This window comes from Leuresthes tenuis, unplaced genomic scaffold, assembly GCF_036924035.1.
Source record: "Leuresthes tenuis unplaced genomic scaffold, fLeuTen1.0.hap1 SCAF_3, whole genome shotgun sequence".
In the NCBI taxonomy this organism is placed as follows: domain Eukaryota; kingdom Metazoa; phylum Chordata; class Actinopteri; order Atheriniformes; family Atherinopsidae; genus Leuresthes; species Leuresthes tenuis.
In genome coordinates, this window is record NW_027325357.1 from 13,261,196 (window position 1) to 13,281,201 (window position 20,006).

Consider the following 20,006-nt stretch of genomic DNA (forward strand, 5'->3'; position numbering starts at 1 on the left):
ATGTAGGGGGGGTGCAAGGCCATTAACTGCGTTGAAAACAAATAACAAAGTTTTAAACTGGATCCTAAATTTTACAGTGGAAGGTGTAAAGTACAGGTGTGATGTGGTCATGTTTACGGGTGTTAGTTAGGAGCCTGGCAGCAGCATTATGTATTATACATTATACATAATATATATAGTTATTCGCCCCCTACTTTTTAGCCTTACAGGATTTAATGGAGACATCCCAGCTATTAAAACCCGTAGAATGTTATAAATGAAATCCTAAATTGACTGTACTTATAAAGCACTTCTCTTGACTACTTGAAGTGCTTTTCCCTAAAAGCCACATCCACCCACTTACACAAAGATTCATACAGCCCTTCTTAATCTATACAGTTTTACAGGCCATGCTTTGCTTTTTCTCGATAAAACTTTGGTGGTTACCTGCTAAGTGCCAAGGCCATAAGTAATCTGACAGAAACTTCACTGTAAAGATGCACATTAAAGAAAAACAAAAATGTGTGAGTAAACTGTCATGTTAATTTCTTTAAAAAACACAATATGTTGTTGTTGTTATGACTTTGTGGACTTTCTAACAGAATGACTCTAATCATCCAGAGTTTTATAGACCAAGAACATACAGCACATTTTCTAACAGAAAATCTAAGTACACGTTATTTCTTGATTGCCTTTTTGAAACCCCAAGAAAGTTGGCAGAATTTCTAAAATTGGCCCGTCTCTTAGAAAGTGGCTCTAATTTAATGGTTCCCCTTTCGTGCAAGGTCCTGCAAGGTGCTAGCCTGCCATTGGGATCTGCTATGGATTCCGTATTTTACCCGAGGACACCATCTTTTTAAGTGATAAATAGCTCTTTCGATTGTCAATATTTGATAATCTCTCTCTCGGGTATAGATATATTCATGATATTTAACCTGAATCGCGTCATCAGACATATAAATGAATGAATATTTCCAAAACAAGACATTGGCATTCACAGCTGGGATTCCTTTGCTCCTGTACTGCTTGAGTAATTTGAAGCTGACAGACTAAATGAGATCGGTCTTAACAAATGCCACTCAGTGAGATGAATGGGACCATTAGAGGTCATTAACTCAGTAGCTACAAAGAAATTCTTATGTGACTGGCAGTAGCTCATTATAGTTAATTGATTTCAGGGTTTGTGTCCATATGAAGAGGTTTCTTTTTCCAAAACAATAAATCCCTCGCGGCTCTTGATGGGAATGCAAGTGTCTTCAGTGACAGCCCTGCCAAAAGTGGTGTGAATGAATGACTTGAGAGGCACAGTAGTAAAGTGCTTTGTCTGCTAAGGTCAAAAGACACTATTCAAGTGCAAGCAATTTGTGTGCTGGCTCCAGTTAACCCTGTTTGAATGTAACTTTGATACTTCATGTATGACTAAGCTATAGCAGAATAACAAGTGTTTTGCAACCTGCCGCTGCTTCATTTCACAGCTTGTAGAATTTGGCTCAGCAGCTGATCAGTGAAGTTGTGATGGCATCTGATATTAGCGAAGCGTCGTCGTCCTCCGCAGACATCAAGCTGCAGTTCGCTCCCTTCAGCAGTGCTCTGGAAGCAGGCTTCTGGCACCAGCTCACTCAGAAGAAACTTAACGACTACAGACTGGATGAGAGCCCCAAATGTATCAAAGGATTCTACTACAATGGTGAGCTGTTGTGTTAAGATGGCATAAATTCTGCACTGGACGGACAAATGTGTAATTTACTTAACAAATATTTTTTCACTGAAAAGTTTTTCCTTGATTACAGGTGACCCAGTCGGTTTGCCCACTCGCCTAACCCTGGAGTTCAGCGCATTTGATGTGTAAGTATGATGTATACGGGTTGCGATGTTGCTGATGAAACTGCACACTCACTCTCCCTGTCGAAGAATGTATTTATTCATTTTCTCTTGTGTCGAGACCATTAGAGCAGAAAGGCTCGTCCAATTTCGAATAATGAGATACAATTAAGCATTTAAAATTGCAATATAGCAATAAACCACAGAATGTCACAGTAGAGCAGCAGAATCTAGCAGCAGTCAAAACCAGAAGTGAAGGTCAATTTGGAGCCCTTCGAGCAACTTGCAAGTTTCTGTATCTCAAATGATGGCACTCTGCACGACTTCTACTTCTCTTGGTTTAGGCCAAGAATAAGAATGTTGTTTATTCAGTAGGGGAATATCTAGAAATTTTAGTCCAGATGACGCGCATGCTCAGCCCAGCTGCTGCAGCGCAGAACAGAGGAAATCACTGGGCGAGTGACTGCAGATAAATATACAATTATACCGCTATATTGTCACATAGCTAATAGCTGCTTGCTGCTGCATCCAAATTCAAGATGTATATCAGATCTTCAAATTAGATATCGATATTACAGTCAAATTAGACTAAAGTAATAATGATTCTTGCAAACCTTATTTCTAAAAATGTTGGGAAGCTTTATTTAACATGCAACAAATATTCAAATATGGAAATCTGTCATTTGTAAAATTTCTTTAACAGACAAGATTTAATAAGAAATTGTCAGTATGCACGTTTATATGAAATGAATTACTGTCAGTCCAACCAAAACCAGACTATTCAAATACATATAAAAATGTAAAGACACCCCCAAATAATGCACTTAGCTTTCAAGTCACTCCTTTATGGACGCTCAACTAGACTCAAATGGGACCAGACGCTGCTCCAAAGTTCCATCTTTTTGAAGGAACAGTAAAGCATTAGTATTTACTAAAACAGCCAAATTATCATTTAAGCTGCTCTCAACGTATTTTCTGATTCTTTTGTCAGAAAGAGGCTAACACATCAGAAAATTTGGACTGAAACGCAAGCCCATTGAGGCTGTGTGTCATTTCAAGATCACTTGAGGCATTTCCAGGTTGTTGCTGTGCTCTAATAAAATCTGGATTTTTTTTAAACACATCTGACAAAATCACCATTCAAGTAACTTAAAGACAACGTCTGTGCAATGAATTTTTCTCTATATGTACCATTAACTTGCATATAGAAAGTTCGAAGCAGGGGAATGTGTTGACCTTTCTGGCTCACTCCACAGCGACGTGACGCCAGACTTACTTTGGTCAAAAAACTCAATGACGCCAGAAACACGTTTAGAAAAAAATTACAACAAAATCAGCGACAGGACCTCAGTGAAACCCTTGCTCAACGTGATAACAAAGCTGCCCTATTTACAGCTCAGAAAAAAACACTAAAACAGAAAAACTATTGCACACTTCCTGCTCTTTACATAATGATTCGCATCGATTGGTCACACATCATCCATAGAACCCTGAGTCGACCTCCATTTCCCTCAATGGAGGACAAAGTGCCACATGTTCCAGCTCCGCTTCCCACACCTGCAGGTGCTTTTCACCCAATTCCACCTCTCTGTGTCTCACCTCCACCTGCTTACCAGCACCAGCTGGAGCGTCTCAGCAGTCATACCGAGTCCAGCATTTTATTCACCGCATTGGTAACGTTTAACACTGACACCCTTCTCCTTTAGTTTTTCCAAAAAGGATTTAGCTTCTGATGATTTTTTCGACATTCAAAGACATTTTCTCAGCACAAATTTGGATGAGCCCCACATACGTGTTTCGGGCTTGCCTTGTGGAAACTCTTGCATGCCATAGAAACACGTGACTCTTCAAAGTTTCCGAACCACTAGTACAGAGATTAGCTCCTAATAGTTTCTTTGTTTTTACTTTTGCTTGGTGTTCGCAGAGAGCTAGAAGAGGAATTTAGCCAAAAATGCCAAAAAGACAAACCTCTAACCAAACAGCTAAATAAGCATAAAGAGAGAAAAGAGATGAAACCAAAATTCGTCCCTCTCCTGCCAAACCAGGGCTGTCACTTCGAGAGACAAAACTCTTTACACCTCCCTCCAGAAGATTGAGTGGTAAACTGGCAATGGAGATTTGAAAAGCCTGCAGGTGCTGTTTTTTTTTTTATTGCCAACATTTAAGTAGTACAATGGGAGGTTTGAACAAATCAGTTTCCCGAAACAACCTACTCACACACACACACACACACACAGAAGAACACACAGTCACAAACTCAGCCAGTACGCCAACCCAATGACGAGAGGAGAAAACATACGTTAACATGCAATGATCATGTGACCACAGAGTCCCTTTATTGTTTTCTTTAGTTTATACTCAATTTCAACCGCTGTCTTCATATTAAGAGGTGTCCTGGTCATCTGAGGAGCTCAAAATGTGACGTCATACTTCAGCAGGAGCTGACGCTTTAAAAACCTCATGAAGAACTGTAATGGGTGTTATTTACCTTCAATTAAAGCTGTTTGTGTGCCATTTGAAAATGTTTTTGCCAAACAGCTGAAATATCTAAGACGTGTGACTGCCAGAGCATTTCCTTGCATTGTTTTCTTTTCACGTGCTCTCTCTACTTCGATTAATCCAATGCTTTGGTTGTTTTTACCATCAGGGATGGTCCGACCCCAGCTCGCTGCTGTCCAGCAGCTGGAATGCTGTATAACACCAACACACTTGAGGCCTTCAAGACCGCTGATAAGAAAGCTCTGCTGGAGAAAGAGGCCAAAGAGGTCGAGTTTATTCAGAGAGAAAAATATTTATTCACACACACTCGCCTGTGGGGAAAATGGTTGCCACATTGTGCTGTTGGAAATCAGTTGATTGAATAACTGCACCTTTTCACTGGCTTTGCATGTGTAGATATGGGATGCTATACAGTCTGGAGCTGCATTGAAGGACCCATCTATCCTCTCCAGGTTCATTCTACTGACCTTTGCAGTGCGTATAAATAGTATCAAATAGAAATTTAATTTCCATTTTTTGATGTCTTCATATGTGTTCATCTTTCTTTTCACGTTCTTTTATGCTTTTTAAATGTCTCTGACCATCTGTTTGCAGGATCTGAAGAAATACCATTTCTACTACTGGTTCTGCTTCCCTGCACTTTGTCTCCCTGAGGGGATCAAGATCGTCAAGCAGCCTTCTTTCTTAGAGCAAGTTTTCTCAGCAAGACAGGTTGGCTTTTAAATGTTATAACCCAACAAGTGGAATGAGTATTTTGGAGTGAACACTTTGAAGTTATCCAGTAGTGAGCGACTTCTTCCTCCTCTAAACTGGAAATTTGAGGCACAAGGTTAGACGTTTTCATGCCTGGAACAACTTCTTTGTGACAGTTTTGCTTCTTACAATCCCCATGGTTTCAAATGTATTGTTTAAATGCTTACATATGATCCATCTTGCACTATAAGTTAAGAAAGCACCAGCATTGGGTGAAATAGTTTCCTGGAAAACAGTTTAAAAACGTTCTTAGATGCTCTTAGATGTGCTCCAAAACATATTCAAATGCATCCAATTGAGCTATTGTTTCAGTTTTATAATTTTATCTGAGCTGATGTTGTCTGATCAGGTGACTGGAGCTGACCAATCATAGCAAACGAGGCTTAATGAGCAATAGTACAACCTCCCTAAATGTAGCTTTTACACCAGTATTAGCTACTTGCAAATGATTTTATATTATACTCAGTTGCCATCTCTTTGTAAATTGCTCAACATACACGTTTACTTAAAAATATTCTGTCAATTAATGTAGATATTTAATTAAGAATATTTCAAGTGTGTATTCACATCTTCATTAGTGGTCTGAGACAGTATAGAGCTTTCTGAGAATGCTGCTAACGCATCGCTTCCATCTCAGGTTGCGGCCCTGCAGGAGGCCTATGATGGCCTGTGTGTCCAAAGAGGAACCACGGCAGTTCCTTATTTCTTAATCAAGTACACAGATGACACCGTTCAGCTGGCTCCACTCGAGGACTGGGAGACATTTTTCACTGATACTAAGAAGGTAGTTACATCTAGGAAATTTTCTTTATATAGTACAAATGAATCATTTAAAGTATTTGTGTCATGTTTGCGTGTGTGAGCGGCTCTACAGTGACAGTGAAGGCAGTTAATTTGTGAACTGTGTAATGAGTTTCATATTACAACAGATAGTTACTGATTTAAATGTTTGCAAACATTTTTATATCATACTCAAGTTGGAATATTGCTGTGGTTTACTGGATTATCTGATCTATTTGATCAGAGTTTATTGTATTGCACATGCCAGCATGCTTGCGAACACATAGCATGGTAGTGTAAACACACCTTCTTTTTTTTGTAGGTTACCGTGGCCGTTTACGATCCGTGTACTCTGTCCCAACATCCGGGATGGCCACTAAGGAATCTGTTGGTCCTCTTGGCTAACAAGTGGTAAATCATCCCTCTATGTGTTCTATATGTGTGTGTGTGTGTGTGTGTGTGTGTTTGTGTGTGTTTGTCCATGCAGAGACCAGATGAGGAAGCTTGTATTTTAGTTTGCAACAGTGGAAACTTTGAATTTTAAAACCGTTTGAGACTGCAAACCTTTTATGTTATTATGTGAAAGGTTAATAGATACAAACTCAAGGTTATAAGAACAATTTGGCTGCTGGCTGCTCAGAGGAGTGTTGTAAGACTTTATGAAGACTGAAATTTTCTTGATTCACTAATGCACCTGCAAACCTGTCATTTTTCTATTTTTTTATACAATATGATGGGTGTTGCTTACAATTTCAAACAAAATGTCAGACTTTCCACATTATTTGGATCCAGGTAGGACATACAGTATGTGATGACATCATTGGCTTTTCAATTTATTCACCTATAAATTTCCAATATTATTGTTTATGCTCTTATCATCTGGATTGATGCACTCACTCCAAATGATTACTTGTTAGCGTTTTGTGAATTGCTCACTTTGGGTCAAGCCACACATAGCTGGTTTGTTAACCTGCGTCAGAGCCAGTGGTTTGTTTTGGTTGTGAATAAATCGCTTTTCCTAAAATATTTACAGAAGAAATATTTTAGCAGACTTGTGGGAATTTGTTGCAGGTTCTTTGGCATATTGCAAAACATTTAGTCCAAGAATTCTGGGTCGGGCACGTTTAAATATTTGCACATGGATCAAGAGCGCACAACGGGTAATAAATAGAGGTGTCACCTGAGGTAATTTAATTGTGGTGTTTGTTCGAAAGAGGAGAGAGGAGCAAAGAGGAGCTTTGTTGCTGTGACACATTTAACACGTTGAAAGTTCTGTTTTTTTTTAAGAAAAGAGAATAAATGTTTGTGCTCTGCGATAACACATGGGAAAAATTCTTCAAAAGTTTTCTGGAATACTGTATTTGAATTAAATTTAGCCTTTGATGGAGAACTCATTGGCAGTGCCTAAAATAGTTGTTTATACCCAACAGATTTAGAAAGCCCCTTTGTCACAGATAGGATGACAGTGTCTCAGATGGTGGAGTGGGTTGTTGCTTAAATGTATTTGGATAAGACACTGAACCACAAGCTGCTCCTGATGGCAGGCTAGGGCTTTAAAGGGAAGCCCATGAGTCATATATATATATATATATATATATATATATATATGTACATTTGTGTGTGTGTGCATACTTGTTTCATCTACATGGTGCCGATGAAAAATCTGGCTGTGCAATATTGTACGGGAACTTCCTGTAAAAGTAGGGCCGGCAGTTTTATTCTCACAGGTACAAAGTGACTTTTGAGGGTTGAAGCATCTTTAGAAAATCAGTATGAAAACAAAACATCTGTTCACGTGAAACTGTTGTCAGGCTGACAAAAGACACTTCATGAAGCTCCAAACATGTCAGTAGATGAGGTAGGGTACTGTTATAAGACCTAACAAGAATAAGACTGCATCTTTTTAAATACCACGATGTCTGTGATGAACAGACATGCTGCAAAAAGACAAAAAAAAACTGTTCTCCTTTAGCTGTAATTTAATTAGCTTTTTCTGCACCATGTAATGCACATAGTATTTATTACAGAGCCATGCGTACATTTTGACTCTTTGTTTTAACAGGATTTGTTAAAACAAACGCCGTCAACGAACGCTCTTTTTTTTATTAAATGATCATTTTATGTAACAACTTAGCAGTATTTCTTTGACGGCATTTCTTTTTTAAAACAGTTAGTTGTACATTTGTAGTATTTGTAGCATTTGTAACAACAAAAAAGCGTATTATATTCTGGATTTTAAAGTGACAGTCAAAGGTGTGTTGTGTTTCCCACAGCTGCTGTTAAAAGCTGTGTAGCAGGTGATTTAGTTGATCCAAACGATCCACACGTCACATGTGGCTGACCTGGAACGATCCCAGTTGTGCAACTCTGTTGCTGCAGAGACACAGCCGTCGGATGATTGACATTCTTTCTCCTGAGTTATTTTTTCCACTCGCTCAAGCAGCTCATTGTCTCTCACACGTCTGCAAAACACAGACATGTGAGAGACATTTAATTTCTGGGTGCATACAAAATGCCAGAAGGAAGGTAATATTGTACTTTTACCTACATGTTTTACATCGGTAGAAGTCAACATTGTGTAGATAATGCAAATATTCGTGAAGATAGAGCAAAGTGGTCTCTTGTTTTTTGACAAAAAGAACAATAGGCAAGATGATGATAATTGTTATGGCTAAATTTCAATTAGGAGGCAACAAATCAATCTTAATAACACTGACGTGAATACACATAACGTGATTCCTTATTTTTAAACTGTAGTCAGCTGAGAATCCAGGTGAAATTATTACTGAATTTTCTCTGCAGTAATTAAGGCTCAATTGGGTGAAAAAGAAGAGCCATATGCACTTGAGTGTTTCAGTTTTTGTCAGTCAGAACTTTGTTTTTCTGGGCAGCAGCTGTGTATTTCAAAAAGAGCTTTATTGATGCCTAAAGCAGAACCTTCCATAGAGGCTATATTGGCATTACTGTCCTGTGACAGCAGTGGCTCATTAGCTCCAAAAAACCTCAGTGCTCTACAGTCAGAAGCAGTTGATAGCTTGGACAAACATCTCCAGTTTTGTGCTTGACCATTTTTTTTTATTATTATTCTGTTTGATGAGATTTTTATTTTGTAATCTGAGGTATGAATTAGAGTTTCATTACGAGAAATGCGCATGCAAACATGTTGATAATAATGTTTCAAAGGTTCACTCAATTTTCCTCATGCACACTTCCCAGTCTTATTCTGTGCATTCTGCGTCATTGTCTCAGTTTACAGTGTTTACATCTCTTTGATGTGTGTGTGTGTGTGTGTGTGTTTGTGTCAGGGGCTCTCAGCTGGACACAGTGGAGGTCCTGTGTTTCAGGGACAGGACTCTGCAGGGAAGCCGCTCTATTCAGCACAGCATCATCTTCCAGGTCAAACTTCCTGAACTCCCCAACAACTCAGGTATTCTCTAGTTCTTCGTAGTAGTGTAGTTGTGCAGGAGACATCATGTGGCATGCGATGGTGTGCTGATACGCCTCAGCTTGTCCGCAGATTTGTACACTTGTGTGTGCTCACCTGTGTGAATATATCAACATAGTTGTTGTTGATATGAACCCATGGTTTTCTCTCACTTTCCACTGAGACTATCCTCCTCAAACCACACTAATCTTACGAAGCGCCTTCGTTATTCTTTTTATTTGCAGAATGAGGAATGAAAGCAATTTAAATGGTAATGGCGGGATAAGAAAGGGGACGGCTCTGTGATCTGTGAAGGTTCTTTAGGTCAAGTTCAGATGATGGGTATTTGTTTTCCTCAGTCTTCCCCGTGAGCACATTATTGCTTTTAAAGAACTAATTGAGGATGTACTGTTTACATTAATACATTTGGTATTGTTTTGAGAGGGATTAACATACACACCTTGGCCCAAGTTTTAAGATGCATGAGGCTCAGCTAAACCAGCAGTGAATCCTTATTATCCTTATTAGTATATCCTTATTATACGATACAAAACTTGATCAATTGATTTTAAAGTTATGATTTCATTCATTCTGAGATTGAAATGATTCATTCTACCATATGATTTAAATTTATTTGACACAACCTGCAATATAAAAGACTATATGTAATCTTGCATATTTGTGCTACAATTTTTATTTGTCGCATTATAAGGCAGGTCTGCTGAATGAAATGCGTGTCTATCTGTCTTTCTAATCCAAATCTATCTATTTTATATGCCTGTTTACAATCCTGCCAACTGTATTGTGTTTGAATGGAGGCAGAAATGTAAAATAAACTTGATGTTAGAGAGTTTTGTGAGTTTTTGCAAAAAGAGTGCAGCGACAGGACTCGATTTATGTATCTGTGGTTGGAAAATCTTATTTTATTATATTAATATTGTATGTATGATTATTTTTTCAGTGTGCCCAAAAAGTGTGGGTTGGGAGAAGAACCCAAAGGGGGGCATGGGACCCAGGATGGTCAACCTGAGTGAGTGCATGGACCCTAAAAGGTAAAGTACATTATGAATATGTCTTTAAGGATGAGGGAGTGACTTCGTTGTATAACTATTAAGATATATTTCTGCAGACTTTTAGACTCTGGGTCTTTGGTTACTAAATTTGCTCTCTGCAGGCTTGCAGAGTCATCGGTGGACCTGAACCTGAAGCTAATGAGATGGAGGCTGGTTCCTTCATTGGACCTGGACAAAGTGGTCAACACCAAGTGTCTGCTTCTGGGTGCTGGGACTCTGGGCTGCAATGTGGCCAGGACTCTAATGGTAAGATTGGAAAATGTATCGAAAGGTTGACAGACAGATGAAAAATCTACTGCTGTTTGGCTCATCTTGAATAAATTGAATTGCTGTTTTGTATCATCTTGTTGATGTTCTCTGTTACACGATCAGGATTCAGTTACCTGCATATTGATGCATTCATTACATTAAAGTTAAAGTGGAATGACAACAAGTATTCACTGTGAAACCTCCCACTCTTACAAAGTGCTCTTTGGGTCTGAGTTCATGTTGATAAATTGAGGTTTAGTCCCCCAAAATGGTTTAGTAGAAAAGGAATTGTATTTCTTTCTTTTTTCTTCTCCAGGGGTGGGGAGTGAGACGCATCACCTTTGTAGACAATGCAAAGATTTCATACTCCAATCCAGTTCGCCAGCCGCTCTATGAGTTTGAGGACTGCCTGGGAGGAGGGAAGTCCAAAGCTATGGCAGCCGTTGACCGTCTTGCCAAAATCTTTCCTGGTGTGGTGAGTCAACTGAACTCGAGAGTATATATTCATTTTCCCTTATTTTGAGGGTCATATAATTCAGTGCGTTCGCACAGCTCAGTTAGAGCTTAACCTGGCCATTTAATTGGATCCCCATCCTTGTCCATGAGGAGTTTGACATTATCAGTCAGTCACGTCATTGTGGGGGAATTTTAGTCCACAAAAGAGGACCTGGGTATTTATTAGGGGTGCAACGAATCAAAAAACTCGGATCGTTTCGCAGATCATCAAAAAAAAAAAAAGACAAGACAAATAAACATAAGTTTGGTATTTTTGTAAATACCAAAGTATTTTTTTAAAATACCGGTATATAAAATCATCTTGATGTGCACAAGGCACAATATCTTCTTTTTAACATAATTAATGAAAAACAACATAAAAAGGCATATTTCCTTCCTTTAACCGAATTTGGCCTCATGTCTGCACCTATAAACACACCCATAGTGTTTGTGATGGCTTTAACCCGGTCGGATTGTGCAACAAGGGGCTGCATAATTGCCGCGGTGATATGTGGTTATTGAGCAGCCTTCGTTTTCACTCCTGTCAGTGAAACACAGGGGTGATGTTGCTCGATGTGATTTGACTTTGTTGTGCCACAGCGCCTACACACCGTCACGGTTTTATCCACTAACCTCCACTAAGTCCACTAAGTTTTTAAAAAAAAATATTCTGTCACCCTCTGTGACACGTTGAGTGAGCTGGCAAAAGAAACAGAAAAATATGTGAATTCGACACCATCAATGAACACAAAGGATGAATCTTTTTTTAAAAACAATAAAGTGTAAGCCTTGTGGGGATTATTTATTGTTTCCAACTTTTTCTTCCTCTGTGTTCTGGATGTGAAGGTTAGGAGCATGTACAGGCCGTCTCGGCCTATTTGACTCTAGTTGGAAGAGAGAGATAATGTGTTATCTGCTTGTTAATACTCCTGGTTTATTTAATCTACTAATTAATGAGCGGGTTCTCTGAAAAGGACATTTTGCTAGCGGCAAAGGAAAAAACAGCCAATCATTCAAAACAGGGCTTAGATTTGGTACGATAGAGTTCAGCCATCATTGAACCACTTGTAATCGTGTAGATGCATATTTATAAAGCCAATCATGTGTGTAACACATGTGTGCTGATTGTATTTCATGAATATGAGTAGGGGATAGTATACTATGTTTATAAATGAGAGTTGATATCTCTCCCATCTATTGGCACGGATGTTTTCCAAAAAGTCTTATTTGTAAGAACTCTTAATTGTTTCTACCTCGTGATGAATGAAATTCAAAGTTGGTTACCATGGTAACTCTTTGGACAAATTACTTTAATAGTTTTCTTTAACAAAAAGTTAAAACTCTGGTTCTTCAGAAAGTGAGGGGGAACTAAATGAAGCGCTGAGATCTTGCAGAGCAGCAGCAAAATAGGACACTAAGATGCTTTCTGAATAAAGAACAACATATACAGTGCTGTAAAAACAGCTGAGCAGTAATATTTTGTAATATTTCTTGTAAAACTCCCCAAAATGTTAAACTGTAAACCATAAATGATCAGAAAGCCGAACCTTTTTTTTTTTTTTTTTAACAGATCTCAAATGCTCATTTCTGAGTGTACATCAAGAGCCGTGCATTATGAAGGCAGAGCACAGCTGGTGTAATAAAAATGTTTGGCTCCTCTCAGCTTCTTAAGTAGTGACAAACAGGTGGCATCTCAGAGCTCTGCTGTTTGCACCTTGCCTGTCTTCTCATCCAACACTCTTTGCAGTCTCACTCATTGTCTGAGGTTACTGAGGCTGTAATGAATTTTGAGCTGAGTATCTTCCAGGTTCCAAACCTCCTTTTGAGCTGCAATCAGGACTCTGCAATTGCTTGTTTTGGTAATCGGGTGCAGTTGGCTGGAATGACAGTGAGAGCTGCAAATCTTCAGTGTGGTCTGTAAAATGAACACTGTGAATGCACAAAGAGGCCTCATGTTGTCATCTTCATGTCCTCGTCTCTCACTCGGAAGTTCTCATTTTTCTTTTTCTCATATTCATCTGGGAATAAGATGGAAAGCTCAGAGGCCGGGTTCATGATTTATGGATGGACCTGTGCTGTTATTCCATGTTCACACACTCCAGCTGCATCCTCACTTTCTCCTTTTTATCTCATGTGTCTTTGTGTGTGTTGTTCTCTTCACCGGGGGCATCAGGTGCTGAAAGCATAGAACTTTCAAAAAAAGGCCAGAAGATTTGTCTGTGGACACGTACTGTCACATGACATTTGCAGGATAGCTGGTAGTGTTTGCACTTAAGTTTAGTCAGTATTCTGGCATCGCATGGTAATGATAACAAAGTTGGCACTGTGGGATCGCCACAACATGTTCTTTTTAATTATTTTTTACCACGGCCGGTTTAATTTTTTCTTGGCCACACTTTTGTATGATTATTATGGTAATTGGAATGTGATTAGCATCCCAGTAGTGTGAAGTTCATCCCCTGACTGCTTAGCAACACTTGCGTCAAAGTGAAATGTAAATGCAGGACTTTGTTAGCAGCTCCCACTCTTGAAATATGTGGAGTGAAGGCAGAAGATCCACTGATTCAGTAAAAGTGGCACTTCTTCTTGTTAGAATCTCACACTTCAACTTTGCCCTTTTCTCTCCTTCGTTTGAAATTACTGTTGACATTTCCATTTTCCTCACTGTCGCATATTTAGCCCTTGGAGATCGACAGTAATCCAAGGCTTGCACTGGACGAGAAGATGACGGTGCCATCGGAAGCCCTGCTTTACCCACTGTTTGTTAAAATGATGATTTAAGGCAACATTTGGACAGGAGAGCCAAATCCTCAGTGGCCTGTATTTTTCTTTTCATGTCAGTCAACAGCAAGAAAGAAATCAATTATTTGGTCCAACATTGCCATTTTCTTGCAGGAGGAATGACCTATTTCATGTGCAGATCAATTTCATGACCAGAAAGCTTTCTTGCAGCCTCGTTTATTTCTCTCCCAAAGAGCATAAAGTACAAACATTTGTGAAAATAACTCGGGTCACATCTCATATACTTATATACTGCTATAACGTATGGAGTTACATGTATTTTGTAATTAACATTTTAGAAACTTTTTGTCTGAATAAACAGTGCTGCAATAAATTAAATAATAATAATATTAATTACAAAAAAGTGATGACAAAAATGCGTAAAATTTTGACTCTTCAGGAAATGTGCACCTTGATGCCTGTTTTGAGCAGTGTCAAATTGTTTTTAGGTGCTTTCTTCTGTAAAACCAGAATGCCTCCCATTCACGTAGCTTTATTCGATTTGAAAGTATAGCAATTTTTCAGTTTGCTTTAAGAAACTTTAAGCAAAAGACAATGGTTAATTTAATTTAAGACAAAGGTTAAAAGGTCAATTGTGTATAAGCAAAATGTGAGACATTGCTCAACTTGAAGTTATAAGAACCAAAATGAGTGTACTCTGAGTTTTCATTCCGCTTTTATATTAGTTCTTATTTACCAGCAAGGGTAAGAGCCTGAAAAAACGTTATATTCTTCGTTTGTGATAATTTGTGCCTTCAAGTGTTAAATAAATGGATCTGCTGCTCGAAGGACACAATGAGGACCCGAAACATATTTGGTATTTTTTTCTAAACGGTACTCTCACATTTTTGGAGAGCTTTCAAAGTTCACTCTTACATCTGACCTGATATCGATCGTAAAAGCTGTCTGCCTTCTTTTGAATGCTGTGGAACAAGTTAAAACTGTCATAGCTTTAAACGATGTGCCTGTCCAGAAATGACGATCAGGTTTCTCAAGGAAATCAAACTCTGTTGTTACTACCTTCAAGTAGGAAATGTTATTTAAAAAAAAAAAAAAAAGAAAGAAGGAAATTACTACCAATAGTGTTATTGCACAGAAGGTAGCAAAGCTTGTGCTCCTGCCGTCGTCACAGGATATAAACAACGGTATCCTCCTCGGCTCAGGTGTAATATTGGCTATAAATGTATTTTAACAGGAGTCCTTTGACAAATAATTGCAACAGATGGATTCACTGAGAGCTGAGAGAGCAGCAGCGCAGCTAAGCCAAGGATGTGGGTTAGAAGTGTTTGCACCTGCAGTGATGTGAAAAAGAAAGTACACCCTCTGTCAGTACTATGGTTTTATGCATCAGGACATCATTTTAAAAGAATAAAAAAGTTTAAAAAACTCAATTCCTCATCAGGTCTGCAAGACGTGTAAATTCAAGCTCACATGATCAACAATACGTAACATGTTACATTATGTGATTTTTAAAAAAAATATTATTTAACAGAAACTTAAGCCACATTGCAAAAGGACTGCGTGCAAATCTAAGGACAACTCATGATGCAGTGGCTTGTTGGGCCACCTTTAACAGTAACAACTTTTCTGAACCAGCAACCATTTTCTGTTTGACATTATCAGTCAGTCACGTCATTGAGGGGGAATTTTAGTCCAGTCTTCTTTACAACATCGCTACAGTTCATTGAGGCTTTGCAGGCATATGTTCACACTCAAATCTGGAGTACTATGGGATGCAGAGGAGTTCATGGTCGACTCAATGACTGCAGGGTGTACAGGTCTGGGCTGTAAAACAAGCCCATATCGTCAGCCCTATCATTAAGTTTTCATCAAACATCTCCACTTTGGTCTTGACTGTCCAAAGGACTTTGTTCCAGAAGTCTTGTGGTTTATCCAGCTGTAACTTTGCAAACGTAAGCCTCTCCTATAAACCCTGGCAAACAAAGTCATACTTTCTCCAATCTTTAAATTTTTCTCGTTTGAATTGTTATTGTACCTTCACAAACTTACACATTTAACATACTAACTGAGGCCTGTCGAGTCTGAGATGCAGCTCTTGTTTTTTTGGGTTATTTCTCTGAACATTGCACGGTCTGACCTTGCACACTCGAATGTTATCCACTTGTGAAACATCTGTCTCACTGTAGAATGATGGGCTTTAAAGTGTTTTGGAAATGGCTTCCCAGACTGATGGGCAGCAACAGTTGCTTCTCTGAGATCGCTGCGGATATCTCTCCTCCTTGGCATTGTGTTAACACACCTGGATGCTCCAGACCAGCAAGCTGCCAAAACTTCAGCTTTTATAGAAGTGCTAAAACTTGCTGGTGATTAGTCAGTCAAATGCATTTGATTTGAGCTTAATTTTTGACACACTGCCTCTTCATGTTGTCTTAGTGTGTGTTAATCAAGTTATTAACTGTGTAATAAGTCACACGTTGTCGCTTATCTGAGCTTGGATTCAGCTAATTTTCATACATGTTAGGGACTAGATGATTTCTTTAGTTTTAATTTTTTTAATTATCTTTACATGTGTCAAACCTTATAATTAACCAAGGTGTGCTTTCACTTTTACATAACTGTATTTCCTGCACATGCTATCCGAAGCTGAGAGTCTTATTATAAGCCACCCGTTGAAGACTTTGACATGTCAGGTGAAGCAGGGACTTTATTAGGTGCTCAGGTTTACATAATTGGTCACATAGACGTCCTTATTCTTATCATTTCAGGAGGTCTGGAGGCTTTTTTACACATAACAAAAATGACTTGTGAAAGATGTCAGAGCCGAGCAGTACTTAATGTCCTTTGGATGAGGAGTTGTATTTTCAGTATTGTTACATTATTTCTTTTTTACATAGTTTAATATATATCAGAAAATCACAGTCCATTCAAGCTGTGTTCAGGGGAAAAAAACAAAACAAACGTCAGTAGTTTTGTATTACAAAGCCTGGGAGGATGATCTTTTATTTACATCCAGTAATGCTGTTATGAGCCAGACATCATTGGTATGTATGCCTCCCTCTGTGCACCGATACTGACGTCGTTAATTATGCAGAGAGAAAATAAATCCTTAATGAATCATGGCTAAGTTGGGATTTTCCTGAGTAACTGGGTCATAATTTCTGGACAAGGGAGAGCTGGTGGAGCTTTTCAAATGTTCAGCTGAGATTCAACCAGGTCCATTATATTTGAGAAAAGGCAGACATTTCCTGGGTGGATATCTTCAGAACTCAGCAGCTTACACCGAAATAACTTTCCTGGATAGATGGCACCACAGACCAGATAAAAAAACATGAATATTTAAATCCAATCAGGGCTATTAAATTTGGTCTTTATCACTGGAATAGATTATCTGAACACTCAGCTAATGGTAATTATAATGCATGTAAGCTCTTTTTTTTTTTTTTTTTTTTGCTGTATCCTTTTTCTTTGCCTCCATAACAAAGTCTTTCTCTCCTTTTCCCTTGCAGAATGCAGAGGGTTACAATATGAGCATCCCAATGCCCGGCCACCCAGTCAATTTCTCTCAGGCTACTCTTTCCCAGGCCCAGAAGGACGTGGAGCAGCTAGAGAAGCTCATTTCAGAGCACGATGTGGTGTTTTTACTGATGGATACGAGGGAGAGCCGCTGGCTGCCTACAGTGATAGCTGCCAGCAAGAGGAAGGTAGGAGGCAACGGTTCAGCATGTACAAAGAACAGATCAATCGCAAACCAGTGGGTTGGGACTGGAGTTGGAGGGCAGTTAAAAGTCCATTCATGATATTTTACATACAAACAATGACTGACATAATGACATGCAATGTGAAAGTGGACACCTGCCATGAAGTATGCCCAGCAAATAATCATAATGCTTTATGAGGCTTTTTATCCACTTTAAGCTCATTAGTTGGAATTGGGTTGGTGGTACACTGACGTCATTCTAGCCACAGTGAACAGCTGCATTCAGCTACGTGCTCTCATGAATTCACTGTCCAGCACCAGATGGGAACTGGACACATTCGACTACTGACATGTCAAACATCAAGCACACAAAGACTCAGATGTTTCGAAAGAGTTGAGAGAGCGAGAGAGAGCTAACGAGATAAAATCGAGTTGCCTTGATGACAACAGCAGATTGTTGTTTCATAATCACTGAGTTAATCATAAATGGGTACTAGCTGAAACATTTATGCTATTGAACTATTTAAAGATCTGACGTGATATGAGAATGTCTGTGGGGGAACCTCAAGTCTTTATGGGCAAGTAGGAAGGTTAGACATTCTCACAAGTCTGAATAGTCTAAATTCTATTGCTCCATTTGTAAAAAGGTAATCAAAGGCTGTTTGTTTGAAAAAAAGCCTCCTTACACCTGAAGGTTGTGGAAGGATTTCACAGTATAACCAGTGTCAACATGAAACCTTTTAATTCTCAGCTTCTGAAGAAACTATGAATATAGTGGAGAAATATAATAGAAAGTACTGAACTAAATGGTAGAATCACGAATATGACATGAAACATTATTTCAGAAATGAATTCTTTTGCTTCCATTATATATTATTACTGAGTTTCTTCGATTTAAAAAAAAAAAACCCCAAAAAGATCGATTTTGTTTCTTGGAAGTGATCAAAGGTAAAACCATGAAAATGTTGCTCTTGTCTGAAAGGAAGGTACATGCACACTGTTTGTGGAAGGGTCCAACAACACTAAATGTTGGTCAAGCCCAATGTTGACCATTTTTATGGCCTTGTTTGGTCTGTAATGCTGCAACATGGCCTCGAGTGAGAACACGCAGACCCTGTTTTAACTGGATATGTGTCTTAAAGTATATGTTACATAAGAAATATGTTTAGAAAAAATGTGTGCAGGCAGTTGAGGGCAGAATGGCTAAACCACAATAGCGACATCAAAGACCATACAGCACTGAAAGACTGAGGACAGTAAGGTTCAACTGAGGTTTAGCGTTCACAGAGCTGAGTTTTGTTTAAACAAACCGTATACATCCAGTTCTGTGACATTTGCTTGAAATAAATTACACAATTGTGCAGCTTTAACATAGTATCTAAACTTGTTTCAGGCTTCACAGTTAATAATGGTAAATGATACATTCTTAATGGGATTGTTTTATGGAAGAATTGAACACATTTCACTTTGATTTGCAAAATTAGATCTGCTTAAACCTCGAATTGTCACGTTTCACTCCTCAGCTAGTTGTGAATGCTGCCCTTGGCTTCGACACCTTTGTCGTGATGCGCCATGGCCTTAAGAAAGCTCCCCTCAGTCAGAGTGTTTCGGCGGGGACAGACTCCTCCCCTTCCTGTTCCTCCACATCCTCCTCATCCTCCACTCCGGCCGGATCTGCGCCCAGTGTCCCGGGGTCGTCTCTGTTCTCCAACATCCCAGGACACAAGCTGGGCTGCTACTTCTGCAATGATGTCGTGGCTCCAGGAGATGTGAGGAAAACACACAGACAGCGAGCATACTGTGCAGTTACTGCATGAAACAGGAGGCCTAAAATAAACATATACGATACTGGCAACATTTAACCATAAAAAAGTACTCACTCATTATTATCTTAACTGATTTTGCGGTGGATAAAAGGAGTACTTAATGATTTCATGACTCATGCAAACATAATTCTTAAATCTTTTGTGCGGCTGTTTTACCTCTGATAACCTCGCTGTGTGCTAACTGAACCTGATTATTTTGTTAAGAATCGAAAAGATGAGATTTTGGACCTAAACTGAACTCTGAATAAACATTTCACTCATCATCAGTTTCAACCACAGCAACATTGTGGAGCTTTTTCTGCTGCCCCGATACATCAAAAATCTATTAATGCAGGCATAAATTTGGCATTTAAGCCCACGTATTTTGAATAATGTTGCATTTTCTATTCATTGAATTCTTTGTTGCCATATGCTACAGAGCTTTTCTTTTAGATCTTATGTGTATTCGGGGTGTGAAAACACCACTTTTCCTACTGTCCACATTCTGCTTCTGCGCCTTCATATTCATTGTTTAACTCCCCCCCCACTGTTTCCTTTTCACATGAGTAATATTCGAGGTCTGTTAATCAGATTTGAAAGGCCAGAGCCATTTGTTGGATACCTGCTTCATTCTGCTCTGATTTCTATGAATGCCATTTGGCTCCCACCCACAGTTTCACTCTGCAGTA

General features: G+C 39.0%; 1 protein-coding gene across 1 annotated transcript in view; it reads left to right on the forward strand.

Moving 5' to 3' along the window:
- Positions 1–20,006, forward strand: part of atg7 (ATG7 autophagy related 7 homolog (S. cerevisiae)) — a 73,535-nt gene that overhangs the window by 1,177 nt on the left and 52,352 nt on the right. The window contains exons 2-14 of the mRNA XM_072381897.1: positions 1,455–1,666; positions 1,770–1,824; positions 4,448–4,565; positions 4,696–4,773; positions 4,894–5,010; positions 5,690–5,836; positions 6,155–6,243; positions 9,138–9,259; positions 10,218–10,308; positions 10,431–10,575; positions 10,895–11,053; positions 17,322–17,516; positions 19,036–19,281. Coding sequence (XP_072237998.1) covers positions 1,495–1,666; positions 1,770–1,824; positions 4,448–4,565; positions 4,696–4,773; positions 4,894–5,010; positions 5,690–5,836; positions 6,155–6,243; positions 9,138–9,259; positions 10,218–10,308; positions 10,431–10,575; positions 10,895–11,053; positions 17,322–17,516; positions 19,036–19,281 — 1,734 coding nt within the window. The 5' untranslated portion in view covers positions 1,455–1,494. The remainder of the gene's footprint in view (positions 1–1,454; positions 1,667–1,769; positions 1,825–4,447; positions 4,566–4,695; positions 4,774–4,893; positions 5,011–5,689; positions 5,837–6,154; positions 6,244–9,137; positions 9,260–10,217; positions 10,309–10,430; positions 10,576–10,894; positions 11,054–17,321; positions 17,517–19,035; positions 19,282–20,006) is intronic.